Source organism: Pseudorca crassidens, chromosome 4 (genome assembly GCF_039906515.1).
Source record: "Pseudorca crassidens isolate mPseCra1 chromosome 4, mPseCra1.hap1, whole genome shotgun sequence".
Taxonomy (NCBI): domain Eukaryota; kingdom Metazoa; phylum Chordata; class Mammalia; order Artiodactyla; family Delphinidae; genus Pseudorca; species Pseudorca crassidens.
In genome coordinates, this window is record NC_090299.1 from 37368616 (window position 1) to 37388008 (window position 19393).

Here is a 19393-nt window from a genome sequence, read left to right on the forward strand (position 1 = left end):
GGTCTCCTGATGTCTCCTGAAGAAGATGAGAGGTAGAGCTTCGAGCCATGGCTGTCGAGTGAGAGAGGCACCCATCTCCTCCCAGACCTCACACAGAGGCATTCGTGTCACCAGGCTCTTCACTCGTCTTCCTGTCCTACAGGCTCAGATGTTATGTCCTCAGAGAGTCCTTCCGCGACCACCTGGCCTGAAGTGGCCCCAGCCACTATGTCTGTGTGCCCACATCCTGCTCTCATCCCTCCACTAGAATACAAGTGCCCCGAGGGTGGAAATCTGTCTGCCTTCACTGCTGTGTTCCCAGAGCCTAGAGCAGGGGTGGGAACTGTTTGTTGAATGGATGAGTGACTTTGATGAATATAATATAAAAACTCTAGGTTGTTTTAAATGGTAAAGCAGGATCATCAGTAAGAACTACTAGAATATTCTATCTAAGTTATTATTATTATTTATATTTATGAACACCTTCTATGCACCAGGCCTTGTTTGTTTAATCTCGTAACAGTCTAGTGAAGTAGGAATTATCTCTCTTGTATAGTTGACGAAAATGGGGCACAAAACTTCCAAAGCCCGTGCAAGGTCACAGAGCCAAGCATCTGAGCCATGCTCCACGCCCCGAGCCCTGGCTCCAAACCCTGAGCTTTTTTCCTGCATCACAGCTCATGTGAGTGCCCGCTGGGATCTGGTGGTCTAGGTGAGTGTAGCCTGCACAGGAGCACTGGCAGACTGACCTGGGCGGCCTGACAGAGGCCTCACCAGCCCCAGCAAGGGGGCCAGGTCTGCTCTCTTGAGCGTTGGCTGCCGAGAGCATAAAGCTGGCTCAGAATCCTCTTGCTCTCGAGGCTTCCTGTTTCTTCCCCACGCCTGATTGTGGGATTGAAACACCGGTGGCCCCTCACGGTGGGCTAATGACTGAGTGAGCTGACCCAAGAGGGTGCCAGGCATACAGAAGGCACTCATAATTGAGTTCCCTCGGCCTTTCCCCTTCAGAGTGGCAGGTGTGCACAGAGGCAGGGCAGCCCTGGGCTGCACAGGGTTGGGGGGGCCTGGGCAGTGCTCACGTGTGTGGGGAAGGGCTGTGGTGCGTGTGCTGCCCTCAACGGCAGGATCAAAGGGCCACGCGGGGTGGCAGCTGCCGCTCCGTGGAGTCTTCATACATATTTTATACTCAGGACTGTTTCACAAACATTCATTCACCCAGATGAGCAGTTTCCCCTTTAAGATCATCACCTTAGAAGCGTGACACTGATTCCAGTGATGACACCATTAGCCATGACTTTCCTGGGACTTGCTATGGGGGTGCTCCCTCAGAGGCTGTGGGACTTTCTTTAGAACAAGAAGCAGAGCTGTCTGTGCCCCTGATAGATAAAAATAATTCTGAGCTAAGGAAGTAACTCAAACACCTTAAAGTGGTCTGCCAGGCCCCTGCTTCCTTCCACACCTCTGACTTGGAGTACGTGCTCAGTGCCCCCCAGACCAGCAGGCACGTGAGCCGGAGGCCTCGCAGTGTAGACTGCGGCAGTGTAGACTCCAGGCAGCAGCTGTGGCTGCCCAGTCAAGTAGAGAGAGGCTGAAGACGATGGCCAGGGAGTGGAAGTGAGAGCGGAGATGAGAGCTGCCGCGGGAAGTGGACTGGACCTGGTGATCCACTGGAGGGCAGCAGGGCGTGTGAAGAGAGTGAGGCAGGAGAAAGAGCCTGGAGCTTTGTGACCCGGGGAAGCAGGATGCCGGCAGTCAGGAAATGAGGACCTGGTCACGGACAGGTGTGAGTCCGTGGGAGGCGTTTGGTGGGCGCTGGGTTCCCGGGCTTGGGGCTTGGGCTGGAGACGTGACTGTGGGATACACCTGAGGGCTGGTGTTTGAAACAGTGCATACAGGGGAGAGAAAGGCACCGCACATCACCCCGGGACACAACGCTGGAGGGCAGGCCCAGGCGGACAATTTGATCACGCTCCCTGATAGCTAAATGATGGCCAGAGTTTCTTAAAAGCTCATAGTTTTCCTTCAGCTTACACAAAATAACTTTATTATTGAAAATGATGTCACGTTCCCCCGTATCATGTAACATGACCACCTATCTTTGCTAGAGATAAAAATATGTATAGTACTGTCCCTTCATTAAGAAAGAATACATTTGTATTTAGGCAGAACTTAGCTTCCATTTAGGGCTTTTTAAAAAATACACTGCACGGCTTCATAAAGGAAGTAGCTGGAAGAATGGCCGTCAGTCGTTTGCCAGAGGACTTGCCTTCCCCGCAGGCAGTGGTGAGCAGCAGCAGCTTGTTAACCTGCACAGACGCGTGCTTAGAAGCTGCAAGGTGCACGGGGGCTGGACCAGTGGAAGGCTGGCAGCAAGGATATCTGTGATCAGCTGATGCTTGGCCCCAGTGAGAGATGGCCCCAGTCAAGGGCTTTGGGACTTGACAGAGTTGGTTTTTAACCCTCTCTTTGTATCACTTACTGCCTGTGTAATTTGGGGGCAAGAAAATAAGCCTCACTGAACTTCAGCTTGGTAAGTTGACAGGATTGTCAGGAATACAGTCATGTATGTATGAGTGCCCAGGAAAGTGCAGGGCATGTAGCAGCTGCTCAGAGAATGTTCCCTCACAAACAGTGAGAGATCGTTGCTGGCCCCGTGTGGTCCTGGGTTCCCTGCACATGTTCTGAGTGTGATGTATGTAGCTGTTGCATATGAGAAACACATGTTCATATCATAAGGCTTGTCTTTCCGTAATGATGGTTGGTGCACCATGCTTTGTCCAAGCAGTGACCAAATGAATGAAGCATTGTCCAGAAACATGCCAGGGATCATTCCCAATAATGCTAGTTATTTCGGCGTCATGATATCAGTGACCTAAGCAATCAGAACCAGCAGGACCTCCCTAATTTTTATCACGTAATTGCAGGAGGATGGGGCAGAAGGCTGTACTGTTCAGTACTTTTATGACAGGCTGTTTAATGTTCAGTTCACTTCTTTCTTAATTGGGGCTCATAGCTGAGTACCATATCTTACAGTCTGACTGACCCGAACCTTATTTAAAAGGCTCAACCCTGAAAATGAAGAGAAAGAAATGCATACTATTGGTTTGAAATTGGAAAGTGTTACAGCAAATTGTGGTCATAAGTCATAATGACTGTTCCTCAGGGTAAAATAATGAATTGAGCCCTATAACAGCAGTTTAATTCATTATTTCACCCATAGGAGCTGTTGTTACTCGTTCCAGAATGGCTGCGGAGCATTGTATGATTCGCACAATACGCACAATACGCACAATTCGCACAATACATCACTCATGATGCAGGGATATTAATGCCTTTGAGTTAATATAAGCAGATGTTTTGTGGTCAGGCTGAGTGGAACCAAATTGTTTTCTGATGTTACCCAGAGAAAATGCCTCCTTTCTAAGCCCACATTCATTTTACTTGCCTCCAGTGAAACCACTGCACTTAGTGATGTATTTCTTGGAATAATTTTTAAAGACATGAATGTGACTTCTGTTCTTCAGATCACATGAAAAGTGTCCCTAGCCCCTGTCCCCGGAGGTGGGCCCTTGGAAGCACCAGGGGGCTGGCTGGCAGGGCTTGTGGTCTGTGGCCAAGCTTGGCTTACACATTGAGAACAGGAGAATTGTCGATGGAATTTGAGCACCACACAGGTGAATGCTGGGGCACAGACCCTGGGGAGGTTCACAGGGGCACAGGTGGGGGTCACGGTGAGGGTCCCAGAGCCACAAGTGTGAAGGTGTTTGACACAGATAAAGCACAACTAGAAGAGCCCAGAGTGGGCCTGGGCGGTGGTCTTCTGAGCCAAGGGGGCAGACTGCCGTCTAGGCCAAGCCCCCTGTGGGTTCACAGTGTCGCTTCAGTGAACTGCTCGTAGGTCTTTGCAATGCAGATCCTTCTCCTGGTCTCATCTGACGCTCAAAGGCCTTGGTAGGAATGATTTTCTTTTTAAAACTACAGTAAAGAGGATTAGATTAAAAAAGGATTTCTGTGACAATGTATTCACAATGTGGATCTGTATACTTTAAACCAGATTATAAACCCTTTTGGGGGGCCCTACTTGAAAGTCTGACTTACTTCCGAATGGAATAAAGCAGTTAAATGATACTGCCTGACATGCATGTAACCGTCTCAGCCCAGTACCGTATGAGCGCTTGAGCATTTATTAATTTATGCTGCCCCATGTGGTAGGGACTGTTGCTGGGCCCCCAAGTCCTAGACTCTTAACCATGATGCCTACCACTGCTGTTGGGGGTCTGCACTGAGGGAAAGCACCGTGTGTTGCTGTGAGGCCTAAACAGTGTAGATAGAGTACAGTGGCGCAGAAGGACAGGCTGGCTGCCGTCATGCTTGCCGGGCCCTGCCTGCCCACCTCCTCCATCATCCGGGCCTCTCGTCTCCCTTTTCCGGGACTCATGGAGATGGAGGACATGGCAGGTGTGTCGTCCCAGGGCCTGTAGGTCCCCTGCCCTTGGTGCTGATCGTGGAGCTGAGGCTGCATTCAGCACTGCACCTTGTGAAGCCCCTGCCTGTGCGGGCTGCCAGTGAGCCCCAGGGAGCTCTGTGTGCCTGTGCTTCTCAGGCCTGAGAGGGTAGGAGACCAGTAGTGGCCCTCTAGAATTTGAAACAAGGGAGGGGGAAGGGGCCGTCAAAGCATTTAATGACTCATTTTGCATATCCAGGATCTACTCCTGAAGAGATTAAATAACAGTAATTAACGTTTATGGAGGTGAAGTTGGTAAGCAGCTTCCACGGATTAGCACATATCTTCCTCCTAAGGACCCTACTGAGTACTACAATTATCCCCAGTTTAGTGATGGAGGCAGAGACACAGACAGGTTAAGTTACCTGCCCAAGGGCATACAGCTTAGAAGGTAAAGGGGCTGTCCCTCCTCACCCTTAGGATCAGGCGGGAAAGGATAAGAATAACCAACCACATCTGTTCACAAAGAGAAACTGACAGGCCACACAGAAGGCCAGTGACTGGGGCAGGGTCACCCAGGAAGTTCCCGTGAGGCCACAGGAACTGGGCCATCAAAGCCCCTGGCATAGCCCCTACCTCGCCCCGCAGCCTGGCATTTGGTGGCTCCCTGCCTTACTCGGCGGATGAGAGGTGAGGTGTACAGGTTTGCTGCCCAGACAGTCTCGGAAACCTCCCTGCAGCCTGTGCGAGTGAATGCGGTCAGCATCCTGGCCGCCGCCTAACCTACCAGAGCGTGGCCAGATCTCGTTAAATGGCTCCCTGTGGGAAACAGGTTTTGTTGGGTTTTTAAATGCAGTTTCATTGTTACTCCCAACCCCTGAATGGAGGCTGCTCTCCATAGATGTGGTGCAGCAAACCTCTCTCCTCAGCCCTTACCACTGCTTGATCCCTTGAGGCATTTGTTTCTCTCACTTCCTCCCGGAATGGGGAGTTTCTCAGGTGGCATCAAGAACCCATGGGTTGGAAGGAAGTCAGAGCCAGAATCTGATCCCACTCCTGACCCTGCTAACAGGAGCCCTTCAGAAGTAGCAATTACCAACCAAAAGAAAAAAAGTAACAATTACCAAGAGGCTTAAAAGAAAGCCAGGTGCCCTTAAATTGGGGAGGAAACAAACAGAAAGCTTTGTTCCCAAGGACCATTTCCAGTAATAAACCACCTCAAACCCCTAGTTAATTTTGTTTAGGAACAGTTTAAAAGCATGAAAGGGCTGTAGATTTAAAAGGGTGGGGCCATATTATTGTTAGAAAAATTCAGAGAAAACGCCCCCTGCCACCCCACCCCCAAAACCTGAGTAAAGTACCTGAGAGAATTAGTCAGATTAGCGCCCACATGCCGAAGTAATTGTATTTTTTCATATATATCAGACTCTTAAGTAACTGTTGACAGTTAACAGAGCTGATTCTTTCAGACTCAAAAGTGATGCTTTTATTCCCTTAAATAGCTTTTTTGACACATAATTAGAAGGGCCGTGGCAGTGCCCTGGCAGCGGCCAGCAAGGCAGCCTGCTGGTTGCCCCAGCCCAGCAGGAGGCTCCCCACCGCTCAGGCCTCCTGGAGCCTCGCCAACCCCGGCCTCTGAGGTGGCCTGGGGTGGAGTAGAGGCCTCTGTGCTTTGATGAGCAGCTGGTGCTGGGAACCCACGCCCTGTCGTGTTTCGGGCCCTGTGCTGGGCTCGGGGTCCAGAGGAGAAAGACCACCCCACCCAGGAGGGGAGCCAGACCCCAAACAAGCGTGGGAGTGCAGTGATGGAGGCGAGAGCAGAGAAGCTTTAAAGAGAGGGGGATGGTGGAACGTGACGAAACCTGCCCTGCTGCGTCTGATGACTAAGAAGGTGCCTATGCTGGGTTTCTAGGGACCCGTTGGAGTTCCCCAGCCAGAGGATGAATCCACCTTAGGCTGAGGGCTAGCCTGTGCAGAGATGAGGCAGGGGATGGCAGGAGATGCTCTCGGAGAGGCCTGGGGCGTGGCCGGCTCGTGCACCTGGCGTCAGACCTGATCTGCAGGGTGCAGGGGCAGGGCCGGCATGTGACTGACGGGATGGAGGGCAGACTGAAGACTATGAGAGATGAGGGCAGAACTTAGATAGCAGGGAAGGAACGAATACGGCAAGTGTGCCAAGTAAAACTGGCAGAGTAGGAAGGGAGGTTGCCAGCCGAGAGCCTCGCAGAGGGGCTGGAGGGAGAGGAAAAGGACTTGACGTTGAGGAGGCCCCGCTAGAGGAAGCCTCCCTGAGTGACGGGGCGCGGGACTGAGCAAGGCGGAGAGGTAAGGGGTGCGGAGGGGCCGGCGGCTGTAACAAGGTTGCTGCGCGGGCAGGTGCGGAGATGAGAGCACAGCCCCCCTCCCTGGTGGACCAAGCCCCTGCGTGTGGACAGCGGCCTTTTCCAATGTGTGTGGGTCCAATACGTTTCCCACCTGAGCGGCTCTTAGTCGTGCAGACAGTTTGAGATACGCACAACTCAGTACAAGGCAGAAAATGGCTAATATTCTAAGGGATTTTGAGAAGATACCAGGCCACGGTTAGAAAAATGAGAAATAACCTTGAGCTCCAAGGCCCAGGACAGTATCATGGAGAAGGTGGCACGTGAGCTGGGAACACGTGGGACCCGTCGGGGAAGAGACGGAGGAGTGGACGCGTGAGGCCTGAGTCATCATCGTGGACGACAAGCTCCTCCTGGTCCCACACCATGGCGGCGCTTCAGATGCGCGCCGTCCTCGCGTTTGACCAGTATCGAGCTGGCAGGATGGCTGGGAGAGCAGCTGTCCACCCTGCAGTTAGCTCAGCTCTGGTGAGCTCCCCGGGTGCTGGGGTGGCATCGTTACCCAGACTGAGCCCCAAAGCCTGGTGCCATCCCAAGCACCGGGAGTGCAGCTTCTCCAGCTCCTGGGCCTGTGTCCCTGTTGTGGCGACTGGCCAAGGCCAGGCTCTGCGATCAGACTGAGTCCCAGTGCGGTCCTGCCACTACCCTGATTCAGCACGGCCGCGCAGCCTCACTGCTCCATTTAAAGAGGACGATGTCAGGAGGTCGTGAGGGCCCAGGGGAGAGCAGGGCGGCCAGCCTAACGGGGCTGACCCACAGGCCTCCGCGCTCCCAGTCAGAGTCGGCTTGCGTGCGTGCGGTTCAAATGAGTGAGATGGAAAGTCCAGCCACAGGCAGCCCCGCTGCACTGCGGGGTTTCATTTTCTCCCTACGGGTGGCTATCCTCACACGAACACTCAGGGTCTTCCAGCAATGCCGCCACGATCCATGCTGGAAAGAGGGGCTCCGCAGTGATTCTTAGAGGGCGGATCAAAGGTTTCCACACAGACACGCCTTGCTCGACACTTGCCTTTGGCTGTGGTGCTTTGAGACTCTAGTCAGTTTGTCCTCATCCTTAACGTGTTTGTTTCCTTACAGTTCGAACAAGAAAATCAGCGCCTGATTGGTGAAATGAACAGCCTGTTTGACGAAGTGAGGTATGTGTGTGGTTCCTTTGTGAGCCGATGGCCTAGTTTACAACTTTCCCCAAAACTAGGAACTTTATTAATTTACTCTGGTGCCCAGGCATCACATGTGGCCCTTGGGCCAAATGTCGCGCCCCTCCCGCCACTTAGGGGGTCAAGGAGACTGCCTGAATTCACTGACTCCCCTCGACCTGTGGGCCTGTGAGATAAACCCACGGGCTGCCACAAGGCTCCCAGGTGCTGCTGCCCCATCCAAGAGGATCGGCTCCTGATGGCAGATGACACCAAACATCATGACCACTGCCACATGGGGGCTAGTTACACTTAATTACTCCAAGATGAAAGGGAGACCTCGTGAGGGACGGCTGACAGAGGGAAGCCCTGCAGGTGGCTCCACTGGGGTCCGGCTGCTCCCTCACCAGAGCGATCAGCCACGCAGAAGGCCCGTGGCCGTGGCCCATACAGGTGTGGTTAGCAGCCCTCCGGTGAAGGCACTCAGGCCTCTTGCCCTGGGAATGCCGGGAGCATTCTGAAAGGATGCGCCGGAACTCTTGTTGCACCGTGGTCACTTCCCGAAAGAAGATGCATCCTGACGTTACACTTGCGCAGCCCTGGAGACTGAGTGCAGGTGTTTCCCTCTGATCGCTGCCCCCGGCTCTTCCCCGTCTCTGGCTTCACAAGCACGTCTCCCAGTCCTTCCTCAGAGACGGCGCTCTCCCCACCCTCACCCCTCCTTACTCTTCTCCCAAGTCTCCTCTCCTTCCCTCACCTGGTCTAGGGGGACTCAAGGCCCGAGCGACACAACTAGGGATCATCTCCCCATCGAACATTTCCGCTTCCTCCTGGGCTGGAGCTCAGCCGCTGCCTGTGCTAAAGCAGCTGTCAGCTCAGCCTCTAGACGTGCACCTCCCGGCCCGCCCCAGGGTCACCCTCGCCGCCCATGAAACGGGGAGAAGCCCGCACACTTAGTTGCTGATATCCCAGCGTGGGATGTTTTCAGCCAGAATCAGGTTTCCTTTCAAAGTTGGGTTGAGCGGTGAATGCACTCTTCCCCCTAACCTGCTGAGAGGTAACAAAGTTGGGTGACAACACATTCTGACGTTTTCTTTTGAATCCCCCCCATGTGTCACGGTGTTGCTAAGACAGGGCTCGGCATTAAAGGAGACTTTACTTTGTGTGACTGGGCGCAGCTGCGCGCCCCTGGCCCGGGCACTGGCGCAGGAGGCTGGGCCCCGGAGCCAGCTTATCCAGGGGGGCGGGGTGGGTTTCCAAACAGTCCAGTATGCCCCAGTAAGCTGAGGGATGTTAAAGGGGAGCCAGTTAGGAGAGTGAATCTTCCTCTGCCCGTGTTCTCCTTCCCTGAGCCTGACGCGGTGTCCCCTCCCTCTCTCATGCCTTCACTTAGAAGAGACAGCTTCTTTAGAAATGTGTGACGCTGCTGCTAAGATCACCAAGTACTAATAGTTAATGTGTAATCTGTTTTTTTTATGAAGGCAAATCGAAGGGAAAGTGGTTGAAATTTCCAGACTCCAAGAGATATTCACAGAGAAGGTTTTACAACAAGTAAGAAAAAATATAGTGGTTTTAAGATTTAGCTTAAAATGGGGATACACTAAGAACTCGGGACATTTCTTCTGAGGTCGTTGGGCCTCTGCAGCTGTGTGCCCAGAGCCTCCCCTTCCCCGGGAGCAGCCTCTGCAGTCCGGGGCAGCTCCCCACACGCCCCAGCCCTGTGCAGCGGAGCACGTGGGGGAGGGAGGCGGCTAGGTTTGGGTTCTGGATGTCCTCTGGGAAGCTGGGGAGCCTCTCTGAACTACAGGTTTTTCATCTGTAAAATAGAGTGGCCCTTGCATGGTTGTCGTGAGGCTCCGAGAATACCCCATGGAAAGCACCCAGCAAGGTGCATGAGTAGCAGCTTTTCAGCCAGCGGTGTGACAGGCTCAGACTTGGCCCTCTCAAAGGCCGGGGCCCCGCCACCTCAGGTGTCCCGTCCTCACAGGAAATGTGACTGTCCTCATACATGGATTTTCATGTCATTCCTACCTGCCTACAGTTCTGAAATTCTTCCAGCAGCCACTAACTGGCAAAATTTTCAGACACCTGATAAATTCTCCCTGTTGTTTTTAGTATCCACAGACTGGAAGAGTTTGAAAGACAAAATTATTTTTCTTCACTGTGTTATTAGACTGGGCTGCTTGGCTAAAGATACTCCACTCACAGGATGCCCCCTAAACCACACAGCCAGTCAGATCATTGCACGTTGGGTACACAAGGTGGTTCACAGGAGGTGCCCTTTTCACTAGCGTGTTGCAGGAACCATTCTAATATGTATCTGCTAAGCCTTCACTTGGAAGCCTGATGGCCATCAGTTCAGCCTCCGGACACAGAAAACAGCTCAGTCAGATGTCTCCCCCTCAGAGCACCCACTTGTCCTTAGAGGCAGCTCGGCGTGGCGGGAGGAGCTCAGAGCCCAGGTGGAGTCAGACAGACGGCCCCCACCCGGTTCCCTGTCACGTGTAATGTGACATGAGCTCTTTCCCCCTCAGCAAAGCGGGGCTGAGGTCACCTGCGTCACTCTCAGGGGTGGCGAATGGGATCCGGGCCCCCTCAGGCTCTCAGTCCTGGAACCAGGAGCCGTTGTTTGTGGGCACGGCTGTGGCAGACCTGGGTAATGCACTGTTCACTAGCGCAGCCAGAGCCATGGGCCAGGGGCCTTCACTACAGCAGGGCTGCTTACATGCAGCAAAGTACTCTGAGGTCCTGGGGCCCAAGTGCACTAAAAGCCCTTACTTTTCACGACCATTTCTTCTGCTCCTACACTCAGCCCAGCCACTGAGGAGCACTGATTGCCCTTCACATTTGATTCTCAGTTGGGGGCTGGTTCTCGGTTAGGAAGCAGCAGTCCCGGGGTTCTGGACATGTGCCCCAGGAGGTGGCAGAGAGCCACTCAGGGCCCCACCCTGTGTCACCCCCAGGGCTCTGGGCCTCGACCTGGGAGGGATTTGCAGAGCACAGGCTGAGCCCTGCCTGGCTCCCTCGGGGTTTCTAAGACCTGAGAAGAGCTGAGTCTGTCTGGGCTTCCTCATCTGGGCTTCCTCATCACCGGAAGGAAGAACCATCTTCCTTCCGGTGGTTCTTACCCATCCTCTCATGGGAACAGTGGCCGTGGTCAGCCAGCTCCCACTTGGAGATTCTCTAAAAAAAGCGAGATTTTGGAGCAAAGCAGTCCTTGGCCCTCAGGCCCTTAGACTATGTGGCATTCACTGCTGGGAATCGGATGGCTGAAGGTCGATTTCCTCTCTGCGGTACTGTATCAGTCAGGTTTCCCTAAAACCCACACTCGTCTGTATTCCCTCCCCACCGCCTAGAGGGAGAGACGGGCCTGCTCCTCAGACCTCAGTGTGGTTCGCAGCCGGTGCAGGGGTGCAATGGTGGGCGATTAGCCAGCCACTCCTGTGTAAGCCCAGGATCCCATGTTTAAGCTTTCCCAGTATTTGGAGTAAAACTTTTGCAAACATCCTGCATACCATTTTGATGTTTAAGTTTTAGCTTTTTTTGAGAGAGAGAGAAAATGGTGGTATACAAAGTGCCATTTTGATTTTTAAGTTTTAGCTTTTTTTTGAGAGAGAGAAAATGGTGATATACAAAGTGCCATTTTGATTTTTAAGTTTTAGCTTTTTTTTTTTTGAGAGAGAAAATGGTGGTATACAAAGTGCCATTTTGAAGCTAGCACGTATGTGTTAGAGCCACGTGTGCTTTGAAGCCCCTGGCACGTGGTGGCCACTCTGCGATTGAACTCTTCCTGTCCAGTGAGTGGAGGAAGGCGGCCAGCCGGGGTGGAGGGAGCACAGGCACCGGGTCCAGTCCCAGTCCTGCAGCTTGGGTGCTGTGTGACTTTGGGTTTCTCTATGCTTTAATTAAGTTTCCCTCTTGAAAATGAGAGTGTTGCCTACCTGTCGGGTGCTATGAGGACCCGTGGGTTCATGGTGTGTAAAGCCCCAGCATTTAGTGAGTGGCAGCTACTGTTACTATGGTGACATACGCTCGGCGAAGGAGGTGGCAGTTGTATTTATCTGCTGTTCTCTTCCCCGACAGGAAGCTGAGATTGACAGTATTCACCAATTAGTAGTAGGAGCAACTGAGAATATCAAGGAGGGCAATGAAGACATCAGAGAGGTGGGTACTCTCGGGGCACCGTGTCTGATTTGGAGGGGCGCTGAGTCCAGGCAGTAGTGTCCACCCTGTCTGGGCCACGTGCACAGGGCTGGTCTCAGGACTGAGCTGGATGGGCCCGTTCCACCCTGCCAAGCCCAGGACCCCACTCACTGCCCTGCAGAGGAGCCAGCTGGGGCGCAGGGGTCCCTCCCTGAGTCCGGGCTGGGCCCCACAGGAGAGGCTTGTGGGACCCCTCCAAGGACCCAGAGCCCTGGTCGCTGTTCACAGGGCCACCACAGTAGACTCTGTTGAGTGGACTTTATTTTCTGAGTGCAGTCCTCAGGTTTGGGTTGACGTGGGACCGTTCTTGGACCACCACTGCCATCGCACTACTAGGAAGCACACGTCAGGGTAGTGGACACACGCTCTCATCCTGTCTGTGTGGGTTTAACCCTGGGGTGGACATGAGCCATTTTTCCTGGGAGAATTGTGCATGATCTCCACGTGATGACTAACCAGAGAGGGAGATGCAGCCCATTTGTCTAACAGACTTTAAACCCACTTTTTGGTTTTGCTTAATAATTAAGGCGTCTGTGCAAGGTAAGCATAGGGTTGAGCAGTCCACACAGTCGGAGCCCCGCAGGGAGAGCATGTGCAGACACACGAGGCAGTTGAGAGCCTTTCCAGCCTAACCCCCCGTGCCCCGCCCCCCCAGGCCATCAAGAACAACGCTGGCTTCCGTGTGTGGGTGCTCTTCTTCCTGGTGATGTGCTCCTTCTCCCTGCTTTTCCTCGACTGGTACGACAGCTAGGCGGCCACACCCGGCAGACGGCGCGCTGGGCGCGCTGTCGTGGTCCCTGGCGTTGGAGCCATCGGTGGGGAGGGGGCACGGAGATATGTACTCACAAAAGGGACACCCGACTTGTGGTTTTAAGCCCATGTAGTAGCTGAAAAAGAAAACAACACAACTAAACGTGGTCTGCGTCACAAGCCTGCGGCCAGAGGGAAGGAACCGGGGGTGATTATTCCTGCACCTGATGGGGCCGCCCCGGGGAGCGGGGAGCCTCCTCCTCCGCAGGAGCCACGCGGGCCTCCTGCTCCACAGACGTCTCAGGCTTGGAGGAGGCGCCGGCCTTTCCCTCCCGGTGGCAGCAGGAAGAGCACTGGCCAGTAGCTTCTCACAGCACATGATGGGTTGTTTCCTGGGCTTCCTGTCTGCCTCAGCCAACTGATACACAGACTCATCGCGCGGTAGAGAAGATATCACCTTCGCCCTGGGAGTCTAGTGCGTACAACTACAGCCATTTAATGTGGTGGGTCCAAGGTTGGTTAGAAAGTCAGTGCGTGCCCACCTGCCTCCTGCCTGGGAAGAAGCGTGCGGACGGGGCCTGGCTCCCCTCAGAACTGCTGCCCCCAACACTCTCCTGATGGGTGGGCGGGGGTGGGGAAGGCCCAACTTGCGGCCACTGGGGCCCACGGAGCTTCGTCCAGAGGAGGACTTGGGCCTCTCCACCCCCCAGAGCCCCAGGAATCAGGAACGCCTGCTTGTACTCAGGCACAAGGCACCTGCGGCCACATCTGTGCAGAAAGCGCCCGGTGCGCATGGGCCCCCAGGGTGTGGGTTCGAGGGCTCTGCACAGACAGTCCGGGGAGCACCACGGGGATCCTGTGTTCTTTATTTGCACAGAGGGAAAATGTCAAAAGTTACATGTGAATGAGCTTACAGTCAATAAAATACATGTCTCCTAGAAAATACAAATAGGGCTGCCTTGACACTGCATTGACACGGGCTGGAATCTGCTGATAGACGCTGTCTCCACAGAAGTTCTGGCACGCGGTTATTGCTCTTGTGCGTTGGTACAGCTTCACAACGTCCATGACTCTACGCCCACCCACTGCTCCGAGGTCATGGTCGTTGTTTCCAAACACCCTTGGTAATAAAATATACTGTATGTTTTGGAAGCACATTTCAGGAAACAGTAATGGAGTTGGCCACGACCACCATGCTTGTTCGCAACAGATCTTGCACTATTTGTCATTTATTTTTGATCTAAAAAAAACAGTGAAACTTTTGACATGTCCACCAGAAACAACACATTTAAATAACATGGAAGAAAATGTCCATGAACGTCTTTTTTTCTGTTTAATCGTCTTACACACTTAGTTTATCTAACTAACTGGCAATTTTGTAAACATATACTTTAATGTCAAGATTCAGGTTGAAACATAATTGTCTTACAAAGATTGTGAATGAAAATGTCATAACTGGACTTGCAAGGTGCGACGCCAGCCCCCCTCCCAGCCTTTCCTGCCTGCTTCTTACATCAAAGGAGTTACATCTGTCCCACAAAATAAAAATTAAAGTAGCCTTGGCTTACCAGCAATTACACTTTCACTTTTCTCACCCAGCTAATTGTTTTAAAACTAAGTAGCTAATACAGCTGTCGGTGCAAACTTATTCATAATAGATGTGAACAAAAGGGCCGGTAGGTTTCATTCCTACTCAGCCCATCACAGAGCAGACAGACTAGCTACAGGGAGACGGGTTCTGCAGCCTGTGGCCCAGGGTCCCCTCTTCCCAGAGTCCCCACCTCACATGCTCTGACCCAGTCCACATGCACTGAGGGAAACACGGCTCCCCTGCCCAGCGGGCGCCCTCTGTACCGAGAGGCAGCCTTCTGCCTGCAGCAGTGACCCCTGCCCGAGCCGACCTGCCGCAGCGCCTGCGCACTCAGGAGTGAGCACGGGGCAGGCGAGGGCACAACTGCGACCTGATGGCATCTTTCCTTCCTTCCCTCTGACGCTCACTATGGTGCATCTTGACCACTGGCACTATTGCCATTGGCGGGAGGGGGGAAGAAACGTGCAGTACAGCTTGCTCTTAGCAAAGCAAGGGATCACTCTAGATATGGCTATGGTGTAAGGTCTGCAAACGGCAAGGTGGTTTTAAAAAAAAAAAAAATCCCACAAAATGCATCATTTATCTGAAGTCTGAACCCCTTGCATATCCAGTGTAAATTTATTTTTTGACAGCATCCAATAAATCCCAGTAAAGTTGCTAAATTAAGATTCTTTACCATGGCAAGTGGTGTCAGAGCTCTTTTAGCAGTGCTGATATGCCCTTGATTTTAGCCCATGGTCTGCAGCAAGCTGTATTCGCAGAGCAGCGTTAGCAAACAGAAGCAGTGGCACCATACATGAGTAGCCTCTAAATTACCAGTAATTCTATCTAATGAAATCTCCCTCAGAGTCCCTTCGTTACCTTCCAGCGACACTGTAAGGAACCTGCCCATCTCGCTAAGCAGATTTCTCAGCAGCCTCCGTCTCCTGCTCTGAGAGCTTCTCTTCGGACAGAACTGACATCCACGGCGACACCGAGCGGGTGATGCTCTGCTTGGCCAGGTTGTAGTGGTTGATGACGGTGTAAAATTTCTCCCGGGCGTTGGAGTCTTGCTCCGCATAGTAGCTCTCCAAGCCTTCTGGGATGCACTGGGTGTTCTGAAAGACAGGCCGCCCCCTGAGACGCGCGTACCAATGCAGGAGGGAGGCCCGTGAGTCTCCAGGTAGCACCCAGCCCGTGGTCACTGAGCACCTCCCTGGGCTCGGAGGAAACTCAGAGATGAGCTGCCTGCCTGACACTGATTGCATGGTAACGGGATGGACGTCTGTACAAGGCCGTGGCGACAGGACTTACACAGCACGCCTTCCTGCTTCTTTAAAGATCTTACACTCGTGGCCATTGATTTTAAATCTCCTAGAAGACAATGGAACTTTTGACATGTCCACCAGAAGCAACATATTCAAACAGTGAAGGAAGGGAGTCAGAAAGGCTCCTGGGAGCAGGGGGTGGGGGCACTTGACCCAAAGGAGCCGGTCCTCGGGGCAGGAGGACAGGGACACAGGCTGAAGAGAGGCCCGCGGCCGGAGCAGAGGGTGCAGAGCCGCAGGACACAAACGCTGGGGAGAAGGCAAGGGTTGGGGGGTCAGGACACACCACCTACAAGGGCCTGGTAGGGAGCTGTGTGACCTGGAGATCCAGAGAGCCCAGGAAGCCACGAGGACCCCATGAGGGCACGTGAGGGTGGGGGGCTCTCGGGGGGCAGCTGTCCGCTAAGGGAGAGGCACTTCCCTACAGCCCGTGGAACCCGGGGGTGGGGAGGTCAGTCCCTAGCTCTCGTCCGCTCACCGGGGGTCTAGGGCCCCCCAAAAGTCAGGCTGCCTTCCCTTGTCCATCCAGCAGCCGGGCTAAGCCGCCGCCCACCCCGTCTCCACATGTCGCTCGCCAGGCCCTGAGGAAGGGGTCGCGCGCTGCATTCTGCCTCCCCCCACCCTTCTCCCAGTGGCAGGCGGGCGCGTGAGGCCCAGCTCGCGACACGCTTCTCAGCCCTCCCGGCAGCCAGTAGAAGCCATGGGGCTAACTTCTGGCCAACGGGGTGTGCGGGGCTGTGACAGGAGCAGGTTCTGGGGGGCTCCTGCCCTCCACCGCTCCCTTCTCAGCGGCTTTGATCGCCTGGACTAACCTGCCTGGAGAGGGACAACACCCTGGGGGCCGGCAGCGCAACACGACAGAATCGGGGCTCTAGGAGGACCTCAGGGAGCCCCACTGCCTGCCAGCTGCGGCTTTAATGAGAGAGAGAGAGAGAAACCTTCCATCTGGCGGAAAGCACGTTACCTGTGTCTCTAAGCAACCAAAGCATTACAGGAACGCCAAGGCCTGTCACACAGTGAAGGGAGACTGCAGTAACAAGGGTCCTGGGCCTTGGCTACCTTCACAGGCACCAGGGAGACTTTTAAACCCCTGATTCCCAGGACCGCCCGCAGGGTCCGGCTAGCACCCCCGAGCAGCATCTCAGCCGAGGCCACCTCGCTGGCAAGAGCGCAGCCAGGATTCCACCAACTCCTGGGGCCCAGGACACCCCGCGGCTCGATGCGCCCCTCTGCCTCTGGGCTGAGCAGTCTCCCAGCATGGAGACCGTGACAGAGTCTCTGATGGTCACCAGGATGGCCGGTGGCGGCTGCTGCCCTGTGGACGTGGGCGCCAGCCTGGGATGCACGGGGGGACCTCCTCTGGGAGCCCCGTCCCTGCCCGAGCCGGGTCTCTTCAGCCTCCGGAAGCTAAAGGCAGGTTAGCTCCGTCTTCCTGTTAAGGGGCTGCTCCTTGGAGTCTCTGCAGACCCAAGGCCCGTCTCCACATCCCAGCCCTGCCACCACACCGGTTCCTTCTGACAGGTGGCCAAGTGCCTTCCGGGCACGATGTCTCCCTGTGAGCTGAGATCTGTTAGTCCCATTTCAGTCACAGCAAGTGAGACCCAGAGAGGGAAGGGACCACGGGGCAGTGTGGGGAACCGAGCTCCAACCCGGGCCTCTGCTCAGTGCACTCCAGACGTCGCCCCACCACCCCCAAAGCTGCCGAGGGTGACCGCTCAGCTCAAAGGCAGAACAGTGAGAAACAAGGCAGCGAGGTCCCCCGGGGCGCCGGAGCAGGACTGTACACCCTGGCAGCTCCAAGTTCAGCCAGCGTTCGTGAGGCCCCAGCCGGGCACACCCGGTCCCGCCTGGGCTCTCAGCATCCTCAGAGGTGGGTGTGGCGGAGCTCCGTCCGCAGAGCTCAGGAGGCTGGGCTGGAGCGGGGAGGTGCTGCCCGGGAGGAGCTGCTGAGGCCAGGACCAGGGGAACCCGGTGAACGCCACAGCCTTCGTCCAGCCCTCTTCGGGCACCAGGCGGGCAACGTCACCCAGTGGACCCGGAGGCCTCCCCACCGTGCGGGCCCATTTGCCTGGTATCGGGAGCAGCCACACAGGGCCGAACACATGATTTGTGGACGAGAGAAGGGACCATGTCTCAGTCTTAGAAAAGCTCCCGTTTGAGCCACCGCAGAGGCTGGGCCGAGTGTGAGCCAGGGCCTCCTGTTCCACCTGTAAGTGAGCGAGCTCCCTCTCCGTCCGGATGCCTCTTACAGGGTCACCAGCCCTGTGTCTGCGAAAAGGAGTGTCAGCCTGAGGTTAACAGGCTCTCCCACAGGTGGGCTGCCCATCGGGTGCAGAGCGGCTCACACCAGTTCTGGGCCAGGCCCTGGGGATCCCACAGGCCCTGCAGCCCCGTGCCCACCCCGTGGCCTCCAATCAGGATCCAGCTCTGCCGCTCACACTAGGAAGGGGCAGGTGTGGCCACTCGGCAGAGGGAGGGCAGCGCTACCTGGCGTGGTTACTGGCGGATGTGATGGCGTCATGGCTGGTCCAGCCCTGGCCCACCTGGCTGCTATTTCATCACTCATGGGTCTGGGAGGATGGCAGGTGGTGAGGGAAGGGATGTGGTTTGCGGGCAGGGGCCTTTAGACAGCTCTGGGATTTGCCAGAGGTTTATAAATAAGTTGAATTTGACAGCAGATCCATCCATCCGCCTCTGTTCCCTGAGCCAGGGCCTCTCAGAGATGCGTGGCTCACTGCCGCTGGTTTAGTGAAGATGGAAGGGAAAATAATGAACGCGTGCTTTCCCCGCAGCCCTGATACCACCCTGCCCCACGGAGAACTGGTCTCCTTACCAAGTCACTGACCCTGAAATACAGACTAGAAACGCCTGCCAGCTAGCTACTTCCAGGAGAGAAGTGACAAAGGGACGCAGTGTGTTTACGGCCCGGCGCCGCTGTACGCAGCGTTTCCGTGGGCTGAGGCCGGCAGGAGCAGGAGGTCGCGTTACAGGCCGAGGTCACGTTCTGCCTGAGCCTCAGTCCCCTCGACTATAGAAAGGAGCTGATGAGTCACCGCCCGGGCTGCTGTGAGGACTGCAGCCAGCGCAGCACAGCGGACAGCAAGGATTAAAAGCCCACAGGGGCACCGCTGAGGTCATGCATGCCCTTCTGTCATCGGCGTCCTGAGCCCGGCCACGCCTGGGCACTGGGGAGCCGGGCCACTCTGCAGGGGCAAACCGTCTGTTCAGCCCAGGGCCGGCCCTGCAGGTGAACTGGCCTCTGTCCAGCAGGCCGGCAGCCACCCTCCTCCCCCACCTGCACTGCCACCTCCCCTTCACTCTGTCCTTGCCACCAGCACAGGGTCTGGCAAGACATTCTGAGGCCACCAACACCTGCTGAGGCCACCAGCACCTGCTGGGCAGTGAGTGACTCTGCTCCAGGCTAGGGCAGGCCTCCAGATGGGATGGGGCATCCCTGCCCTCCAGGCACCCAGGACAGACGGTCCCGCTGCCACCCACACAGCGAGGCTGTAAGACAGGGGTGCTGGGGAGGCACTGCGGGGGGGCGTGCTAGCAGCAGGCAAGACCCCGGGGGAAGACAGCTTCCAGGGGTGTCCGGGAGC

General features: G+C 55.1%; 2 protein-coding genes across 5 annotated transcripts in view; one reads left to right on the top strand and one right to left on the bottom strand.

Annotated features, from left to right (window-relative positions):
- The window catches only part of STX18 (syntaxin 18), a 121179-nt gene extending 107337 nt beyond the window's left edge, over positions 1–13842 (top strand). For both annotated transcript variants that reach the window (XM_067735500.1, XM_067735501.1), the window contains exons 8-11: positions 7882–7940; positions 9422–9491; positions 12024–12104; positions 12799–13842. In XM_067735500.1, coding sequence (XP_067591601.1) covers positions 7882–7940; positions 9422–9491; positions 12024–12104; positions 12799–12894 — 306 coding nt within the window. In that variant the 3' untranslated portion in view covers positions 12895–13842. The remainder of the gene's footprint in view (positions 1–7881; positions 7941–9421; positions 9492–12023; positions 12105–12798) is intronic.
- Positions 13743–19393, bottom strand: part of NSG1 (neuronal vesicle trafficking associated 1) — a 32365-nt gene continuing 26714 nt past the window's right edge. For 2 of the 3 annotated variants that reach the window (XM_067735504.1, XM_067735502.1), the window contains one exon: positions 14090–15581. In XM_067735504.1, the coding sequence (XP_067591605.1) occupies positions 15381–15581 (201 nt within the window). In that variant the 3' untranslated portion in view covers positions 14090–15380. Of the gene's footprint in view, positions 14014–14089; positions 15582–19393 lie in introns of those variants that run through there. The other variant, XM_067735503.1, reaches the window with a different exon arrangement.